The sequence below is a fragment of the Aquarana catesbeiana genome, linkage group LG10 (assembly GCF_042186555.1).
Source record: "Aquarana catesbeiana isolate 2022-GZ linkage group LG10, ASM4218655v1, whole genome shotgun sequence".
NCBI classification, from domain to species: Eukaryota; Metazoa; Chordata; class Amphibia; order Anura; family Ranidae; genus Aquarana; species Aquarana catesbeiana.
In genome coordinates this window covers 72,798,436-72,819,566 of record NC_133333.1, presented here as the reverse complement: position 1 = coordinate 72,819,566, position 21,131 = coordinate 72,798,436, and the positions used below count along the sequence as shown (strand labels likewise).

The 21,131-nt window shown below is 47.8% G+C and overlaps 1 protein-coding gene across 3 annotated transcripts in view; it reads right to left on the bottom strand.

Annotated features, from left to right (window-relative positions):
- TMC4 (transmembrane channel like 4) overlaps positions 1-21,131 on the bottom strand; it is a 1,453,434-nt gene that overhangs the window by 676,535 nt on the left and 755,768 nt on the right. For all 3 annotated transcript variants that reach the window (XM_073602282.1, XM_073602283.1, XM_073602285.1), the window contains exon 9: positions 20,405-20,562. In XM_073602282.1, coding sequence (XP_073458383.1) covers positions 20,405-20,562 — 158 coding nt within the window. The remainder of the gene's footprint in view (positions 1-20,404; positions 20,563-21,131) is intronic.

The following is a 21,131-nucleotide window of genomic DNA, read 5'->3' as shown; positions in this document are numbered from 1 at the left end:
ACACAGGAAGAGGACGAGGACAAGGAGGAGGATTGTGTCAGCATGGAGGTGGAGCCTGGCACTCAGCATCGGCAGCAGTCTTCAAGGGATCATTTACAGTCCAAAGAAACCCATGGACTTGTACGTGGCTGGGAGGAGGTGGCTGCAGATCATGTCATCCTTAGTGACCCAGAGGACTCTGGACCGAATGCCTCAGCAAACCTACGCTGCATGGCCTCCTTGTTCCTGTAAAGCCTGCAGAAGGATCCTCGACATTCATGGTATCAAGGGGAGGGATGATTACTGGCTGGCAACTATCCTTGATGCACATTACAAGGGTAAGGTTGCCGGCCTTATCTTGCCATCACAGAGGGAGCAGAGGATGAAACGTCTTCGGGAGGCCTTGCAGAAAGGTTTGTGCAACGCTTTTCCAGAGCCTGGGAGGTTACAATTTCCTAGTCCTCTTGGACAACGTGTTGCTGAGGCTTCAGCCAGTCACAGAAGGAGCGGTGGAGAAGGTGGCCGTCTGACTGATGCGTTCAGACAATTTTTTAGTCCGCAGCCCCAAGGTCTGATAGGTTCCAGCAACCATTGCCAGCGTCTGATTCACATGGTGCAGGATTACCTAGGGGCAAGATCAGACGTGGACACCTTTCCCACCGAAAATCCTCTGGGTTACTGGGTGTTGAGGATGGATCACTGGGCAGAGCTTGCACAGTATGCAATTGAGCTACTGGCCTGTCCTGCATCCAGCGTTCTTTCGGAACGCACATTCAGTGCTGCTAGAGGCTTTGTAACCGATCACAGGGTGCGCCTGTCCACCGAATCGGTCGATCAGCTGACCTTCATAAAAATGAATCAGTCTTGGATCACCAGCTACCAAGCACCTGATGCTAATGTAACCGATTGATTTTTTTTTTAATGTGAGATCCCTTCAAGACTGCCTTTGCTGATGCTGAGTGACTATCCTGTTATGCTGAGTGACAATCCTCTTCCTCCTCAATTTTCATGCTGATAGCTTGTAAGAACATTTTTGGTTCTGGGCACCGCCACCAGTGGCCAAGGCCCAATTTTTCTGCCCCTGTTTGACAGGGGCATGTAATTACAATTTTTGATGCAATACTTTGCAGCAGGGCTCATTCCTGCGCTCCAACTAGAGTATCTGTGAGGGGTTGCAGTGTTGTGGCACAAGCACCAGTGCCCAAGGCCCAAATTTTCAGTCCCTGTTTAACAGGGGCGTATAATTACAATTTTTGATGCAATACTTTGCAGCATTGCTCATTCTTGCGCTCCAACTATAGCATCCATGAGGGGTTGCAGTGTTGTGGCACTAGTGCCTAAGGTCCAATTTTTCTGCCCCTGTTCAACAGGGATGTCATGGACGTGCTGCGCATGGCTCTGCAACTGGCCGCGGGCGCACGGGTCCATTGGGATGTGTTCCAGTCCATAGGCATTCAGCAGTGAATAGACGTGCACCAATGCGCATGCGCAGACCGCAGACGCGCACACAGTAGCGCAGCTTTGGCACCCAGTGATCCTTAAAAGGGGCCTCTTCAGAATGCATCCTTGCTGTCTGATCTACAGCTCATCCTGTACCTGATCCTGAACCTGTATCTGCTCCAGTGTTACCCGGCTTCTCCTGACCTCGCTGCTATCTCCAGTCCTGACCCCTTGGCTTGCCTTTGACCTGCTCTGTGTTCTTGTTTGTTTGATCTCCTGTTGCCGATTCTACCTGGACTTTGACCATTCTCTTGTCTGACCCTGCTCCTGCCTGCTGTCCTGCATCTGTGTGCATCTGCCTGCTATCCTGCATCCGTGTGCATCTGCCTACAAGTCCTGCATCTGTGTGCATCTGCTACAAGTCCTGCATCCATGTGCATCTGCCTACAGTCCTGCATCTGTGCGCACCTGCCTGCTACTTCTCAGCGTTCCTGCATCCACAGCAATCAAGCCTGTTCCTGTCTCTGCCAAGCGGACATCATCTCCAGTCAAGCGGACCCTGCAGGCTCTCCTACCCCGCTGTGCTCCGAGGGTCACTGTTCCCACTCCAGTGATCCTGGAACCAGAGCCGTGCGAGAGGTCTCCCTCTGCACGTCAGGCTCACTTCCAAGGTACGTGTCAAGGGACATGTAATTACAATTCTTGATCTAATATTTCACAACAGGGCCCATTCCTGCGCCCACCAAGAGTAACTGTGAGGGCTTAGGGTTGTGGCAACACCACCACCACCACCACCACCACCACGAAAGGCCCAATTTTTCTGCCCCTGTTCAGCAGGTGCATGTAATTACAATTCTTTTTATAATATTTCACAGCAGGGCCCGTTCCAGCTCCCACCAAGAGTAACTGTGAGGACTTACAGTGTTGTGGCAACACCAACACCTAAGGCCCCAATTTCAGCAGAGCATACTTCCCAACTGTCCCGAATTTCCCGGGACATTCCTGGGATTTAGACCCTTTTCCCGATTTAATAGATTCCCAGGAGATGTCCTGGGAAATTCTGTTTTTCCTGATTTTTGCCGCCGAGGTTCGCGCCGCCGGCCGCTAGAGGTCCGCGGCCGGGGGAGACTATCTCTCCGCCGGCCGCCATTTTCAAGAAGACCGTAGAAGTAGGCTGGCCAGATGGCTACAATAGAGATTGAGCTGCAGCGCCGCGCACCCCCCAGCCCGCTCCGCCCCGCTGCCAGTCTCTGTGACCTGTTATGGAAAGGGGTGGGGGATGGGCGGCGCCATAGCTCAATCTCCATTGTAACCATGTGGCTCAGCTTGACCAGGCCGTATAACCTGGATGTCACAGAGGGGGGCTGTATAGTCTGGATGTCACGGGGGGCAGTCTGGATGTCACAGGGGGGCTGTATAGTCTGGATGTCACAGGGGGGGCGTATAGTCTGGATGTCACGGGGGGCAGTCTGGATGTCACAGGGGGGGGCAGTCTGGATGTCACAGGGGGGGCAGTCTGGATGTCACAGGGGGGGCAGTCTGGATGTCACGGAGGGGCCAGTCTGGCTGTCACAGGGGGCCATGTAGTCTGGATGTCACGGAGGGCGTATAGTCTGGATGTCACGGAGGGCTGTATAGTCTGGATGTCACGGGGGGCTGTATAGTCTGGATGTCACGGGGGGCTGTATAGTCTGGATGTCACAGGGGGCTATATAGTCTGGATTTCATGGGGGGGCCAGTCTGGATGTCACGGGGGGGGGGGCGTATAGTCTGGATGTCATGGGGGGCCAGTCTGGATGTCACGGGGGCCGTATAGTCTGGATGTCACAGAGGGGAGGCTGTATAGTCTGGATGTCACAGAGGGGAGGCTGTATAGTCTGGATGTCACGGGGGAGCCAGTCTGGATGTCACGAGGGGGGGCCAGTCTGGATGTTACGGAGGGGCCAGTCTGGATGTTACGGGGGGCCAGTCTGGATGTTACGGGGGGGCCAGTCTGGATGTTACAGGGGGGCCAGTCTGGATGTTACAGGGGGGCCATATAGTCTAGATATATCGGAGTGAAGGGCCTTCGCGCTACTGTGATGTGTTCAAAGATGTCTAATATGATAAAAGGATAATAACTTGGAAAAATAATAGGATGAATTCAAATAAAACCACCACAGAATTGTGGTAAAATAATCAAAAGTGCGTTATGTGCAATTAAAGTGCAATAAATTGTAATAGAAAACTGTCTGCAGCAGGGTCTAATAGCGTTCACATCACTCTAACAAAGTAAATAAAACAATAATGATTTTTTTTTATGTATAGTCTGGATGTCACGGGGGGGCCGTATAGTCTGGATGTCACAGCGGGGGCCAGTCTGGATGTCACGGGGGGCCATATAGTCTGGATGTCAAAGGGGTGGCTATATAGTCTTGATGTCACAGAGGGGGGCCAGTCTGGATGTCACAGGGGGAGCAGTCTGGATGTCACGGGGGGGCCAGTCTGGATGTCACGGGGGGGCCAGTCTGGATGTCACGGGGGGGCCATATCGTCTGGATGTCACGGGGGGCAGTCTGGATGTCACAGGGGGGGCCAGTCTGGATGTCACAGGGGGGGCCAGTCTGGATGTCACAGGGGGCCAGTCTGGATGTCACAGGGGGCCAGTCTGGATGTCACGGGGGAGCCAGTCTGGATGTCACGGGGGAGCCAGTCTGGATGTCACAGGGGGGCCGTATCTTCTGGATGTCACAGGGGGGGCCAGTCTGGATGTCACAGGGGGGCAGTCTGGATGTCACAGGGGGGGCTGTATAGTCTGGATATCACAGGGGGGCTGTATAGTCTGGATGTCACGGGGGGGCCAGTCTGGATGTCATGGGGGGGCCGTATAGTCGGGATGTCATGGGGGGCCGTATAGTCTGGATGTCACGGGGGGGCCAGTCTGGCTGTCACTGGGGGGCCAGTCTGGATGTCACGGGGGGGCGTATAGTCTGGATGTCACGGGGGGCTGTATAGTCTGGATGTCACGGGGGGGCTGTATAGTCTGGATGTCACGGGGGTCCAGTCTGGATGTCACAGGGGGGGCCGTATAGTCTGGATGTCACAGAGGGGGGCTGTATAGTCTGGATGTCATGGGGGGCCAGTCTGGATGTCACAGGGGGGACCGTATAGTCTGGATGTCACAGAGGGGCACCAGATGTAAGGAGGACTGATGGGGACACAGATGTAAGGAGGACTGATGGGGATACAGATGTAAGGAGGACTGATGGGGACACCACTGGCATGTAAGGAGGACTGATGAGGACACCACGACATGTAAGGAGGACTGATGGGGACACCACGACATGTAAGGAGGACTGATGGGAACACCACTACATGTAAGGAGGACTGATGGGGACACAGATGTAAGGAGGACTGATGGGGACACCACGACATGTAAGGAGGACTGATGGGGACACAGATGTAAGGAGGACTGATGGGGACACAGATGTAAGGAGGACTGATGGGGACACCATGACATGTACAAAGGACTGATGGGGACACCACGACATATAAGGAGGACTGATGGGGACACAGATGTAAGGAGGACTGATGGGGACACAGATGTAAGGAGGACTAATGGGGACACCACAACATGTAAGGAGGACTGATGGAGACACAGATGTAAGGAGGACTGATGGGGACACAGATGTAAGGAGGACTGATGGGGACACAGATGTAAGGAGGACTGATGGGGACACAGATGTAAGGAGGACTGATGGGGACACAGATGGAAGGAGGACTCCACTGATGGGGCACCTGATGTAAGGAGGGGCTCTGCAGGGGACACCTGATGGCATCTGGTGGCAGGCAACGTGGCAGGTGACACGCTCAGGGCTCCCACTGATTCTGTATTATGGTGAGTTGAATGATTTCATTTTATATTACAATGTAATAATAGAAATAATGCGCTTCAATCATCCTGACACCATAACAATCATGGCGGCGGCATGATTGAAGTGCTAACACCAGGTATTTGGAGTATCTTTATCTGCTGATTGTTAAACTCTGGAATACACATATTGCTATTGTGGTGTAGGATCTGGGGCTGCTGTCCCTCCATCTCTGTTCCCCCCTCCCTGTCCCCCCCTTTCCCCCTTTTCCTCTCCATCCCTCATTCATCTCAGACTCTAGCCACACCCCCTTTGAGCCACGCCCATTTAAGCCACGGCCATTTTTCCGTGTAAATCACGCCCATTTTTCAGCTTCGCGCACCACATTTTTTATTTCAACTATGTCACGCCCAAAAATGCATGCCCTGCCCCCTAATTATAATGCGCCTACAGCCAAAAAAGTGTCCCTAAAAATATTTTTACAATGTTGGCAACTATGGCAGAGTATATAGGGCAGGCCCCTACTTTAAAACATCCAACTTACAAACGACTAATTGCAAACGGAAGGAGACAACAGGAAGTGAGATGAAATCTACCCCTAGGAAGGGAAATTCTCTCCTGTAAGAGTTAATATGGGAAAAACGTGTCTCCTCTTCACTGATGCTTTATCACCAATCCTTGTTTCACTAAAACCCCCAAATTTTCAAAAAACATTTGTCATTGGGACAGAAAGTGAGGTGAAATCTTCTGAAGAAGTGCACAGACAGCAAAACAAATGTCACAGAGATGATAACCCTTCCCTATGTTTTCCAAAAAGCTTAAAAATAGATTTTTTGGCTGGAGCTACACTTTAAAAATGTACCAGTTCAAAATTACAAACAGATTCTACTTAACAACAAACCTACAGTCCCTGTCTTGTTTGCACCGCCTGTATACTACTGTTCAGAGTATATAGGGCCTGGGGGCCCCACGCCTTTCCTTTTTTTAATTTGGGTGCGGGGTTCCCCTTAATATTCATACAAGACCCAAAGGGCCTGGTAATGGACTGGGGGGGTACCCATGCCATTTGTATCACTGATTTTCATCCATATTGCTGCGACATTACATTAAAGCCGCAAGCAGTTTTAAATGACTTTTATTCCTTTAAAAATTTTATTTTGTGCAGGGACTGTTCTAAGCACAGGAAACACGCGCCACTTTACAGGCATGCTATAGACACCCCCCAGGTACGATATTTAAAGGAATATTTCACTCTTTTTTTCACTTTAAGCATCATTAAAATTACTGCTACCGAAAAAACAGACGTTTTTAAAACTTTTTTTTGCATTGATACATGTCCCCTGGGGCAGGACCCGGGTCCCCAAACCCTTTTTAGGACAATAGCTTGTATATTAGCCTTTAAAATTAGCACTTTTGATTTCAAACGTTCGAGTCCCATAGACTTTAATGGGGTTCTAAACCTCTACGCTGACGACACCCAAATCTATTTCTCTACCCCTCAGCTCACTCCCTCTGTCTCCTAACGTATCACTAATTTACTATCAGATATATCAGTCTGGATGTCACACCACTTCCTCAAACTCAATCTACCCAAAACCAAACTTATAATTTTTCCTCCCCCATATGCCCCTTCCCTTGACCTCCCTGTCAAAATCGATGGCACAACTATAAGCCCATCCCCACATGCCAAGGTTCTAGGTGCAGTCCTGGACTCTGAACACTCCTTTAACCACTTCCCGCCCGGCCCATAGCAGATGACGGCCGGGCGGTGGTTCAGTTATCCTGACTGGGCATCATATGATGTCCAGCAGGATAACATGCCGCCGCGCGCCCACGGGGGCGCGCATCGCGGCGATCAGTGGAGCGGTGTGTCAGCCTGACACACCGCTCCACTGATCTTGGTAAAGAGCCTTTTACCACGTGATCAGCCGTGTCCAATCACGGCTGATCACAATGTCAATAGGAAGAGCCGTTGATCGGCTCTTCCTCACTCGCGTCTGACAGACGCGAGTAGAGGAGAGCCAATTGGCGGCTCTCCTGACAGGGGTGGTCTGCGCTGATTGTTTATCAGTGCAACCCCCCCTCAGATCACCACACTGGACCACCAGGGATCGCCACTAGGACCACCAGGGAAGGGGCAACATGTGGATGGCCAGGTATGTACCCCATGGCCATCCACATGTGCCCAATGTGCCCAATCTGTGCCAATCAGTGCCCACAAATGGGCACTAATTGGCACCATTATGTTTCAGTTCTGCCCAGCAATGCCACCAATCAGTTTTATCAGTGCCACCAATCAGTGTCATCAGTGCCACCTGTCAGTGTCCATCGGTGCCACCTGTCAGTGCCCATCTGTGCCACCTGTCAGTGCCCACCTATCAGTGCCCATCAGTGCCACCTATCAGTGCCCATCAGTTCCACCTATCAGTTCCACCCATAAGTACCCATCAGTGCCACCCATAAGTACCAATCAATGCCACCTACGAGTGTCCATCAGTGCCACCTATGAGTGCCCATCACTGCCACCTATGAGTGACCATCAGTGCCGCATACCAGTGCCACCTATCAGTGCCACCTATCAGTGCCCATCAGTGCCCGTCAGTGCCACCTCATCAGTGCCACCCTTATTGGTGCCACCTCATCGGTGCCCATCAGTGCCACCGTATCAGTGCCCGTCAGTGCAGCCATATCAGTGCCTGTCATTGAAGAAGAAAACATACTTATTTACAAAAAATTTTAACAGAAACAAAGAAAAACTTGTTTTTTTTTTTTAATTTTTGGTCTTATTGATTTGTTGCGCAAAAAATAAAAACCGCAGAGGTGATCAAATACCACCAAAATAAAGCTTTAATTTTGGGAACAAAATGATAAAAAATTTGTTTGGGTACAGTGTTGTATTACTGCGCAATTGTCATTCAAATTGCAACAGCGCTGAAAGCTGAAAATTGGCCTGGGCGGGAAGGTGTCTAAGTGCCTGGTATTGAAGTGGTTAAGCAACACGTCCAATCAATGTCCGAATCCTGCCACCTCAACCTCTGCAACATCTCCAAAATACACCCCTTTCTAACCAATGACACAACAAAGCTCTTAATTCACTCGCTGGTCATCTCTCGCCTCAACTACTGCAACTCCCTTCTCATTGGCTTATCTCTACATAGTCTATCATCTCTTCAATCCATCATAAATACTGCTGCCAGACCCATCCACCTTACCAATCGCCCTGTGTCTGCTACTTCTCTTTGTCAATCCCTCCACTGGCTTCCGCTCGGCCAAAGAATTAAATTCAAAATACTAACAACTACGTACAAAGCCATCCACAATTAAGGCCCCAGCTACATCACTAGCCTAGTCTCTAAATACCAACCTACTCGTTCTCTTTGTTCCTCTCAAGACCTCCTGGTCTCTAGCTCCCTCATCCCCTCCTCCCATGCTCGCCTCCAGTACTTTTCCAAATCCTATGGAATGCCCTATCCCAATCTGTCTGCTTATCTCCTACTCTATTAGCTTTTAGACAATCCCTGAAAACCCTTCTCTTCAGAGAAGCTTACCCTACCCACACCTAACAACTGTTTTTTCATTTTCTCCATCAGCTCACCCCCCACAGTTATTACTAGGGATGAGCCGAATACCCCCCGGTTCGGTTCGCAGCAGAACATGCGAACAAGCAAAACACTTGTTCAAACACGCGAACACCGTTAAAGTCTATGGGACACGAACATGAATAATCAAAAGTGCTAATTTTAAAGGCTTATATGCAAGTTATTGTCATAAAAAAGTGTCTGGGGACCTGGGTCCTGCCCCAGGGGACATGTATCAATGCAAAAAAAGTTTTAAAAATGGAAGTTTTTTCAGGAGCAGTGATTTTAATAATGCTTAAAGTGAAACAATAAAAGTGAAATATTCCTTTAAATTTGGTACCTGGGGGTTGTCTATAGTATGCCTGTAAAGTGGCGCATGTTTCCAGTGTTTACAACAGTCCCTGCACAAAATGACATTTCTAAAGGAAAAAAGTCATTTAAAAGTACTCGCAACTATAATGAATTGTCAGTCCCAGCAATACACATAAAAGTCATCAAAAAAAACGGCATGTGATTCCCCCACAGTCCATTACCAGGCCCTTTGGGTCTGGTATGAATATTAAGGGGAACCCAGAACCAAAATTTAAAAAAAAATTGCATGGGGGTCCCCCCAAATTCCATACCAGGCCCTTCAGGTCTGGTATGGATATTAAGGGGAACCCCGTGCCAAAATTAAAAAAAATGGCTTGGGGGTCACCCTCAAAATCCATACCAGACCCAAGGGTCTGGTATGGATTTTAAGGGAAACCCTGCGCCAAAATAAAAAAAAAATGGTGTGGGGGTCCCCCAAAAAATCAATACCAGACCCTTATCTGAGCACGCAACCTGGCAGGACAAGAGAGCGCCCCCTCCCCGAACCGTACCAGGCCACATGCCCTCAACATGGGGAGGGTGCTTTGGGGTAGCCCCCAAAGCACCTTGTCCCCATGCTGATGGGGACAAGGGCCTCATCCCCACAACCATTGCCCGGTGGTTGTGGGGGTCTGCAGGTGGGGGGCTTATCGGAATCTGGAAGCCCCCTTTAACAAGGGGACCCCCAGATCCCGGCCTTCCCCCCTGTGTAAAATGGTAACGGGTACAAATGTACCCCTGCCATTTCACAAAAAAAGTGTCAAAATGGTAAAAATGACAAGACACGGCTTGGGACATGTCCTTTTTTAAAGAATGAAAAAATAAAAATGTCCCACAAAGTCCATTCATCTTCTTCTTCTCTTGCTCCGACGGACCAAAGAAAAAAAGCCGCTACCGACCCACCTCCATGGGAGCCACCCGCCATATGACGTGTCTTTGCAGGTGACAGTTATTTTATAACTGAGGGTGGGGCGACACGGTGACGTCTCCGGGTGACCCTGCCCCCCTCTGACGCATGGGGACAGCCCTATGGCTTCCTCATAGCATCAGAGGGGGACGGGGCCACCCGGTGAGGTAATCGGGTGACCCCACCCCCTTCTGACGCTACAGAGAAGCCATAGGGATGTCCCCGTGCATCAGAGGGGGGCGGGGGTCACCCAGGAACGTCACTGTGTGGCCCCGCCCTCAGTTATAAAAGAACTATCACCTGCGAGGATCCATCATATGGCGGTTGCCTCCCATGGAGGTGGGTCGGTGCGCCTTTTTTTTTTCTTTTTGAGTCCATCGGCGGAGCAAGAGAAGAAGACGAAGACTTTGTGGGACATTTTTATTTTTTATTTTTCAATAAAGGACTTGCCATGTCATTTTTACCATTTTGACACTTCTTTTGTGAAATGGTAGGGGTACATTTGTACCCCGTTACCATTTCACACAGGGGGAAGGCCAGGATCTGGGGGTCCCCTTGTTAAAGAGGGCTTCCAGATGCCGATAAGCCCCCCACCCGCAGACCCCCACAACCACCGGGCAAGGGTTGCGGGGATGAGGCCCTTGTCCCCATCAACATGGGGCTACCCCAAAGCACCCTTCTCATGTTAAGGGCATGTGGCCTGGTACGGTTCAGGAGGGGGGCGCTCTCTCGTCCCCCCTCTTTTCCTGCGGCCTGCCAGGTTGTATGCTCGGATAAGGGTCTGGTATGGATTTTTGGGGGGATCCCCACGCCATTTTAAAAAAAAAATTTGGCGTGGGGTTCCCCTTAAAATCCCTACCAAACCTGAATGGTCTGGTAGGGATTTTGAGGGGGACCCCCACGCCATTTTTTTTATATTTTGGTGCGGGGTTTCCCTTCATATCCATATCAGACCTGAAGGGCCCGGTATGGAATTTGGGGGGACCCCCGCACAATTTTTTTTAAAATTTTGGTTCAGGGTTCCCCTTAATATTCATACCAGACTCAAAGGGCCTGGTAATGGACTGTGTTGGAATCCCATGCCGTTTTTTTTCAATGACTTTTATGTGTATTGCCGGGACCGACAATTCATTATAGCTGCGAGTACTTTTAAATGACTTTTTTTCCTTTAGAAATGTGATTTTGTGCAGGGACTGTTGTAAACACTGGAAACATGCACCACTTTACAGGCATACTATAGACACCCCCCAGGAACGAAATTTAAAGGAATATTTCACTTTTATTGTTTCACTGAAAAAACTGACGTTTTTAAAACTTTTTGCATTGATACATGTCCCCTGGGGCAGGACCCAGGTCCCCAAACACTTTTTATGACAATAACTTGCATATTAACCTTTAAAATTATAATTTTTGATTTCTCCCATAGACTTTTAAAGGGTGTTCCGCGGTTTTCAAATTTGCCGCGAACACCCCAAATTGTTTGTTGTTCGGCGGACAGGCGAACAGCCAATGTTCGAGTTGAACTCTTGTTCGACCCGAACATAAAGCTCATCCCTAGTTATTACCTTTTGTTTCCACTTGACCCTCCCTCCTAGATTGTAAGCTCCAATGAGCAGGGCCCCCTGATCCCTCCTGTATTGATTTGTATTGTAAGCATACTGTCTGCCCTCATGTTGTAAAGTGCTGCGCAAACTGTTGGCGCTATATAAAACCTGTATAATAATATTAATCCACATCAAAAATGGTGCATTATTACAAAGTAAATACTAACTGATAATCTGGTGCTAGTAATAAGTAAACTCCTAATTTACAAGTGAATCAAGTGACGGAAAAAAATATAGAAAAAATGTATAGCACCAATGAATATACAATCATTAAAAACTGTGTAGCGGGGGCGTGACCGGAAGCCGACCTAGATGGACGCTTGAGTCGTCTGCTCTCTCTAAGCCCGCAGCTAAAGACTCATTTGGGGACGCTACGCTACAGCTACATGGGCAGATCCAAGGCCCCCCGATCCGCTAAAGCCCGGGGATCATCACAGCCACCACCCGGCTCGTCATCGGACCTCCGGTCCTTCTTCCCGCAGACCGACAGTCCGTCAGGCAGCACAGCCAATATGGCGCCGGAGGCCTTGGCGGCCCTCTCCAGGCTCTCCACACAGCTCCCCCAGCCGGACCTGAACTCACACCGAGTCCCGGAAAGCACACCGCCAGCCCTGCAACGCATCACAGGCATCTCCTCTCCTTCGGGAACGGTGAGTTCGATTTGCCCTGGCCATCCTGGGACCGCGCCACGTGATCCCCCAGCCGCCATATTTGGCCCCCCTCTCTCCCTTTACACTCAATGCTCGGAGGCCTTCCCACGCCTGCTGCGGACAGCCTCAGATCCCTGCTTGCCGGGGGATGCCCTGGGATCCCCGTCATCCTCTGATATCTCAGCGGACTTTCCGGCCCTGCCGGATCCAAGATTCCCGGCCTCCAATACCTCACCTGGACCTGATGATCCCGCAGCGGCCTTCAGAACCCTCATACCTGGCTCACCCCCACCTAAAGCGCAGAGACTTTCATTTTCTCAAGCACTGAGCACCCCTAAAGAGCAGGCTGCACACCCTGCAAATTCAGGCCGAAAAGATTCAGCATCTGTCCCCCAATGTTACGCTGTGGAAGAGGCCGAGGCCCCCACACATACCCAGGGACAGCCCTGGGGAAACATATGGACTGCATCCCCACAATCCATACCTGCCATGCGAGATGAAGCTGCACTGCAATTACAATGCCAGCAAGCATCTCATCAACGACCACCACAGCAAAGCCCGCCACCAGTCCCCCATCACCCACTTCCTAATGAGTGGTACTCCTATTTACAGGCGATGCCCACCAAAGATGACTTTAAACAACTGATCGCAGATGTGAAATCCACCTGTCGCTCAGAAATACAGATACTACAAACAGGCCTTAAACACCTAGCTGACAGGGTGGAAATGGCCGAGGAGGAAATTCAAGAGACTAAATTAGCAGTCCATAGGACTCAAATTCAAGGAGCAGATCACCGCACCCAACTAAGGGAAATGCAGCGCCACCTTGAGGACTTGGATAATAGAGGGCGCAGAAATAATATTCAAGTGCGAGGAGTTCCGGAGACAGACGGTCCGGAGGACATCCACAACAAATTACAACACATATTTAACAATCTACTTCGGGACCCCCTGACCAATCGTATCGACATGGATAGAGCCCACAGGGCTCTCCACCCCAAGAATCTCACCTCTAAACCAAGGGACATTATCTGCAGAATAAGCTCATACCCCTTAAAGGAGGACATTATGCGTCAATCCCGTTTGACACGTAAGGTAACCTTCCAGGATGCACACCTGCAACTATTTCCAGATCTCTCCTGGATAACCCTACAGAAGCGCAGACTCTTGCAACCTCTTCTACGTATCCTTCAAGAAGAAAATATCCCCTATCGGTGGGGATTTCCCTTTACCCTTACAGCCAAGAACCAAGGCAGATCTGCTGTTCTACGGTATCCAGAAGATCTAACCAATTTCTGTGACGTTTTGGGGATTAGCCCCCCTCAACTCCCGGATTGGGACTTAGTAACTGTCCCACCCCCACCGCCTACAATGTGGCAGAAGGTTCCCTCCTCTAATCGCACCCAGAAGGATGGTACCCCTCACAAGAGTTCCAAATCCAGAAATGGCTGAAATGAACTCATAATTTTTCCTTGGATCCTTAAATTCATAGATGCTCAGCCATTCTACTAGGCTGATAGATCTGTCCTGGACATTTTGTTCACTCAGTCCCCAATTTTTTGCCTCAGTTTTTTCATTCCTAAGTTTGCTTTTGTTTTACTTTATGGGCATGTCTCCGTCGAGGCTTGGGAGCGTAGGTGATTTTTTTGCTCACCAACCCCTCCTCTAATTAAGTGACGATTGTCACAATAGTTTTGATAATATCTTGTTATATGACCAACCTAGGGCTCCCCTGCATCCACCTGACCTACTCTGCTAGAGCGGAGTTGGGCGGATCCTTGGGAAACCGTACTGACCTAGGTCCATCGACCTTTCAAGGTCAGCTGAAAACATTTTTTTGGTTCTGTCTTGTTTTGTTTAACACTAACCTTTGTTTCTTCTTTCTAGTCTTCTCTTCTCTCATTGTCTTCTCCCTGCCCCTGAGTGACTCTCTACATGGACCGCGGGTTAGGTACGGATCCCTCACCGGAGGTTGCCCGCTCCCAATCCCAGGATCCACGGCCGTCGCCTTCAACCCAGGTAACACGAACTCCGTCCCCTTCCCAACCATGGCTAGGATATTTTCATTAAATGTCCATGGATTAAATTCCAATAAAAAGAGGCATCTGGCACTGAGGGAATTTAATCAATCTGGCGCTGACGTTATTTTTGTCCAAGAGACACACTTTGACAGGGGGGGCACCTTTGCTTTCGCATCCAAGCAATTCCCAAACAGCTACCTTTCCTCAGGACCACATAAACGAGCAGGGGTGGCCATACTCATTAAGCAAGGTTCCCCATTTGTATATGAGAGTCACTATGGTGATCCACACGGTCACTATATTATTGTTAGGGGTCGATGGCAGTCCCGGGAGATCACCCTGTGCGCTCTGTACACACCTAATGTCAAACAACATAGATTTCTATCTAAAATGTTTGCACGTCTCTTTCGCTCTGAACATGGGATCTTGGTGGTGGGGGGAGACTTCAACTTAATTCACTCCACAAATGCCGACCGCCTTGTGGTGGACCCCCGGGCACCATCAGCTCGAGCCATTAGAGACTCGAAGCTCTTTCGCCAACTACTTAGAAAACATGCTCTTTTTGATGCCTGGAGGGCCCTCCACCCAGGGGATCGGCAGTACACCTTCTACTCAGCTCCCCATAAAACCCACACCAGGATTGACTACTTTTTTGTTAATAACTCTACTCTTAGAATAGTTTGTGAAGCCAGGGTGCTTCCGATCTCCTGGTCTGACCACGCCCCGATTACACTCACATTAGACGTGGAATCCCCCAACCCTAGACCTTGCAACTGGAGACTAAACACTTTTCTCCTTCAACATCCTCAGTCAACCACAGAATTAACCTCTTCCCTGAAATTTTACTTTAAGGAAAACAACACCCCTGACATTTCTCCTGCTACGCTATGGGAAGCCCATAAGGCGGTCATCAGGGGTAAATGCATAGCCCTATCGTCGGCCATGAAAAAAGACGCACTAGCCACAAAACACCGAACTGAGAAGGAACTACAGGTTCTAGAGACACAGCTTCAAACATCCCCTACTGTACCCCTTCTCAGGAAGGTTATTAAGCTTAGGACGATCCTGAGGGACTTTGCGCTGGGACAAGTGGAAAAAGCCCTGCTTCGTTTAAAGCAGGTGTACTACGATAGGGGAAACAAAGCACTTTCCTTGCTGGCAAAAAAGCTGCGGGAGGACTCCCTTAACTCAACGCCCCACCAAATTAAGAATAAAAAAGTTGTTTGCTATCCCATCCCAAAGATATTGCACATGCTTTTGCAGACTTCTACACTGACCTCTATAACAATCCAGACATCCCAAAAAATCCCCCCGCCCCAGAGATCTCACTTAGATTACATCGTTATCTAGAACAAAGTGGTGTCCCCCGCCTACAAACTACAGACTTAGAGGCCCTAAACGCACCTATTACAGAGGAAGAAATAGAGCTTACGATCAAATCACTACCATCTCGTAAATCACCAGGTCCTGACGGCCTACCATACGAATACTATAAAACTTTCCTCCCGCTCCTACTCCCATATATGAGCAGACTTTTTAACACCTTTCTCCGGGACACTCCGGTCCCAGCTGACATGCAGAGATCGTTTATTACCTTGATTCCCAAACCAGACAAAGACCCCGTATTATGTGCTAATTATCGACCCATTGCCCTTTTAAATTCCGACTTAAAAATTTTCACGAGACTACTCTCAATCCGCCTGAATGTAGTTCTCCCCTCTCTCATACATAAAGTAGGTTTCGTGCCGCTTAGACAGGCGGGGGATAACACGAGGAAAGTGATTGACCTAGTGGATGTGGCGAACAGAGAGGATTCGGCATCTCTGCTTCTAAGCCTGGACGCCGAAAAAGCCTTTGACCGTTTGGGTTGGCCCTTCCTGTTCGCCACCCTACAGCATATAGGATTGAGGGGCCCTTTCTTGCGAGTGGTGCAACACCTATACTCTAACTCCACTGCACAGGTCAGGACTCCTTTTGCCTTTTCGGCCCCTTTCCCAATACACAACGGTACACGGCAGGGGTGCCCCCTTTCTCCCCTACTGTTTGCGCTATGCGTGGAACCTTTAGCAGCCCACATCCGAGGTAACCCGGATATCCACGGAATATCAGTCCGAGGTAGGGAGTTTAAAATTTCATTGTTTGCTGATGATATCATTATGACCCTGACACAACCTAGAATATCCCTCCTGAATCTCCACGCCGAGCTGGATAAATATGGGGCCCTATCGGGCTATAAAATTAATGCGTCCAAATCAGAAGCCCTCCCATAAATATCCCTGAATCAGAAATCATACACTTACAGGCCAACTTCCCATATCACTGGAAAACTATATCTCTAAAATATCTGGGAATCCGCATTACTCCAACATTCGCAACTCTTTATCAGGAAAATTCCCCCCCCCCTATTTCATTCTATCAGAGCCATGCTCCTCAGATGGAAAAAACACCACCTTTCCCTCTTAGGGCGGATAGCGTCCATTAAAATGACGATCCTCCCGAAATTACTCTATTTATTTCAAACATTACCCATTTCAGTTCCATACAAACGTCTCAGAAAACTTCAGATAGATATACTTAAATTTGTCTGGAATCATAAAAAGCATAGAATTCCCCAATCAGTCCTTATGGCAGCTCGGTCTGACGGTGGGCTCGCATTACCAAATCTAATTAAATACTACCAAGCCACTCAACTCAGAGCTATAATCTTATGGTCCACCCAGTGGTCCTACAATAAGTGGACAGAAATTGAGAAGATCTGGCTGGCCCCAACCCACCCAAATAGCTTGCTCTGGTGTGCGGACGCAGAGGTGCCCCCTGAACGTCTATTAGGAGCTATGTCCCAACTCCGTAAGATGTGGAAAGCACTGCGCTCCCCACATGGCCTCTCCTCTGAAAAATCGCTCTTAACTTCCTTTATCTGCAACCCTAAAGTGCCGGATAGCCTCACACACCAGATGTCCTACCCGTGGTTCTCGTGGAACCTGTTCCACTTCGGCAACATAATAGACCCTAGAACACGTAGGATATTATCCTTCTCCGAACTCCAAACTAAATATGATATACCACGCCAAGCTTTTTATAGCTACTTACAGATCCGCCACTACGCCCTGACCATAGCGCCTGACCTGCGATTCTCCCCCTTAACACCCTTTAAAAACTTGGTTATGACAGGTTTGACTCAGAGGGGACTGATCTCTGATATCTATAAAATCCTAAATTCTTACTCAGTAGAGGCGCAAGGCAAACACCTCTACATGATTAAGTGGGAGAAAGCCCTTAAGGAGGAACTCTCCACAGAACAATGGCAGGCGATATGGTCTCAGGCAGCGAAAAGTTCAATTTGCACATTGTATAAAGAAAACGCATACAAAATAATGTTCTTCTGGTACATGACCCCAGATGTACTTCATGCCATTTACCCCACTAGCTCAGATCGATGCTGGAGATGCTCGGGAGCCAGGGATACCCTTCTTCATATTTACTGGGAGTGCCCCCAAATTGTCACCTTCTGGGGAAAAGTTCAGCAGTTACTGACCAATCTCTTGGGAAAATCACTTCCTATGACCCCTAAATTTTTCTTATTAGGCCTATCCCCACTAAGGATTTCTAAAACCAATAAAAAACTAGTACGCCATATTTTAACGGCCGCACAATGCCTCATAGCATTGAATTGGAAAAAGAAACCCCCCCTACCCCTGAGGCATTGTATGCGAGGATTAAAGATGTGGAACTGAAGGAGAAGATGACGGCCAGGATGCAGGACAGATTAGAAGCCCACGATAGGGTCTGGGAGCTGTGGCACCTCCGGGAGGACTCTTTATAAACGGATCATTGACTCACTCAGGTGACTTTACTTCTCTTCTTTCCCTATTCTTTTCTCTTTTTTTTCTCTTCTCTTGCTCTTATTATATAAGTTATTTTTGTTATCAGATATGAGAGGTTTACCCTTAATTTGCGATGCTGAGAAGCTGTTGTAACCATGCTAGCTTAGAAGCCATAACTCTCTCGCAACACACTAAGGAAAATACTACATATACTTGTACTTGTTTGTTTAACACCATGCATCGCACTTTTCTACTACCTCTCCCGTTGTATTCTATGCAATGTTAACTTTGGTAACAGAATAAAATAAAAATGTTATTGAAAAAAAAAAAAACTGTGTAGCAAATAAATTGCTTATTACCAAGTGAATCAAACTGAAAGAAAAAAAATATATCAAATGTATAGCAATGATGAATATAAAGTCCATTGATGAAAACAATCTATAACAAAAAGTCTCTCAATATCCAGTGTCCATATTCCCATAAAAGTGACTTGTGATGCTACTTTATATCAACTTCTGTGCATCAAATAAAGTGACTTCTCGTGCTCTCCCTTAGGTATATGCACTCACCAGAAGCCCCCACCCCTGCAGGGGTAAAGAGCATGTAGTATACTGGGTCTCCAATCTGGATATCCCCGGGAACGATAAGTTCTCCTACTCCGGAGCAAGATATATGCAAAGCGGTATCCACATGTAATTAAAAACGGGCATCCATAGTGTAAATCCGAAAAAAATTATTTATTTATCACAAATAAAAATATGTAATAAAAAGGACTTTCCTTAGGCAAAAAGGGGCTAACAATTGCCCCGATTACATGAATGGCTTACAGGCAAAGTTCCTGGGTCTGGGTGGCGTCAACAGAGAAGTAGATAGGCTAAGAAGCCAAGGCATCTAAAAGCTCAGACTTCAGGCATAGTAATCAACACGACAATCACAGTCACCATAGTGACATGTGTGGCCCCTCTTCTATCTCCTCTTTCCCCTATAGGTAAGGAATGACTGCAAAGAAATACACTATATATAGAAGATTGGTGGGGCATGGGGGGGGGATGCAAAGGGAAGAAGTAAACCTATGTACCTTCGGCCCTGTCATATGGAAGAGAGGGGGAAGTGAAATTAGATAAAGAAAAATGCTCCACACCTAGCCTCAAGGGGTCGGTGGGTGTGCGGACGTGCCGCAGAGTTTGCGTGACCCCATAGATTGGGGGATCGCCCCGCAGCGGGCCCGTATACACATATAGAGTCCTTATGTAAAGATAGAACATAGGTAAACAACTATTAAAATTGGTCGATCAGGCAGAGTAGGTCACTGTCGCAATGTCACTAGACAAGGTACCTGGGTTGCTCATGTTTTATATACATTGGTGAGTATGGGTATGCCCAATAGGCTCTGTTTTGTATTGTAATCTTTGAAAATAAATAAAGATGAAATTAAGAAAAAAAGAAAAGTTTCTTTGTGCCCCTACAGGTTGCCACCCATTCCTCCCCTGCCCTAATCTCCCACACCCTTTGTATCCATTCCTCGCGGCTTAGGATATGAGCTTGCTTCCAGTACACTGGGAGTAAACGCCTGGTCGCATTCATAATGGCTAACTGGTAATGGAGGAATATGGAGGAGAAAGTGCAGTGGAGAGAAGGGCACATCCACACCTAATATGTCTTTGATCTGTACTTTAATGTCTGCTAAGAAGGGTCTGATCACCAGCCACTCCCACCATAGGTGCAACAATGTGCCGCACTGGCCACAGCCTCTCCAGCAATGGTCGGGGGTGGAGGGGTAGATCCGTGACAGACACCCAATACCAGTGTGACAATATCTTTTAGTTAGTTTCTTGTGTTCTAGACTCAATTGAGCTAGAGTGCGTAAGCTGATACAGATGGTATGGCCATCTGCACACCCGTCCACCTAGTACTATTACTACTTTTAAAATATTTCATTTATTGACTGGTTATGTCTTCTCTTAATATCTACAGATTATTTTTCTCATTACTTCACTTTAAAGAGAATGTATACTTTTTATATATGGTATTTATTTAGCAGATTCAATACTAAAAAAATTATATTGTTTTAAATTCCTTTGATGTTAGGTGAATATAAAATAATGTAATAACTAGAAATAGAAAAATCTTAACTGACAAGAGACATGTTATGTTATCAAAGACTATGTATAAATAGAAATTCCAGGTGGCAATACAGACCTGAGAAGTGTAAACCTGACTTCTGTGCTGAAGGTGTACTTCTCCCACTTGATGGTGATATTGAAGAGTGTTGGAAGAATAAAATTAGCAGCAGTGATGACAATGGAAGGGAGGTATCCAATGAGTAGTTCCAATACGAAGTTACCTTTTACTTTGTCCTGGATAGGCAGAACAGTGAATCACTTTATTATTTTTGTAGTAGGCATACATTTTTAAAAGACTGTAAACATTTTCAGTGTAAGTTTTTCTTTGCACTACCCCAAAAGATTAGAAATTCAGATGCACTGTAAATCTCAAAATAACATACAAGGAATCTTCACTTCTGAAAATTCTAGCTAACTCTTTTGAGTTTCAATACTTTGAAGCACTGACTCAAAATAAGCATGCCACAATTAATTCAGAATAATGTTGAAACTCTGTATATGTCTTCCAGCTCACTGGCTCAGAAAGCATTGAAGCTAGAGGGCCTGACAGGCAGGAAACTAGAATTTTCAGAAGGAGAATAGCAGTGGAAGAGTCAATTTCTCATGTTATTTTAAATATAGTAGAGGTTGTGGCAGATTCACTTTATAGTAGGCATCCTGTACTTACCTTTCCAGCTCTCCACTGTTGCTTAAGTCTTTACTGGATTCCAGTAAAAAGAAACAATATTTCCAGTTATGGTACGACATGAGCCACCCCCCCTTACCTCTTTTACAATACAGTGCTCCATTCCCAAGGGTCCAAT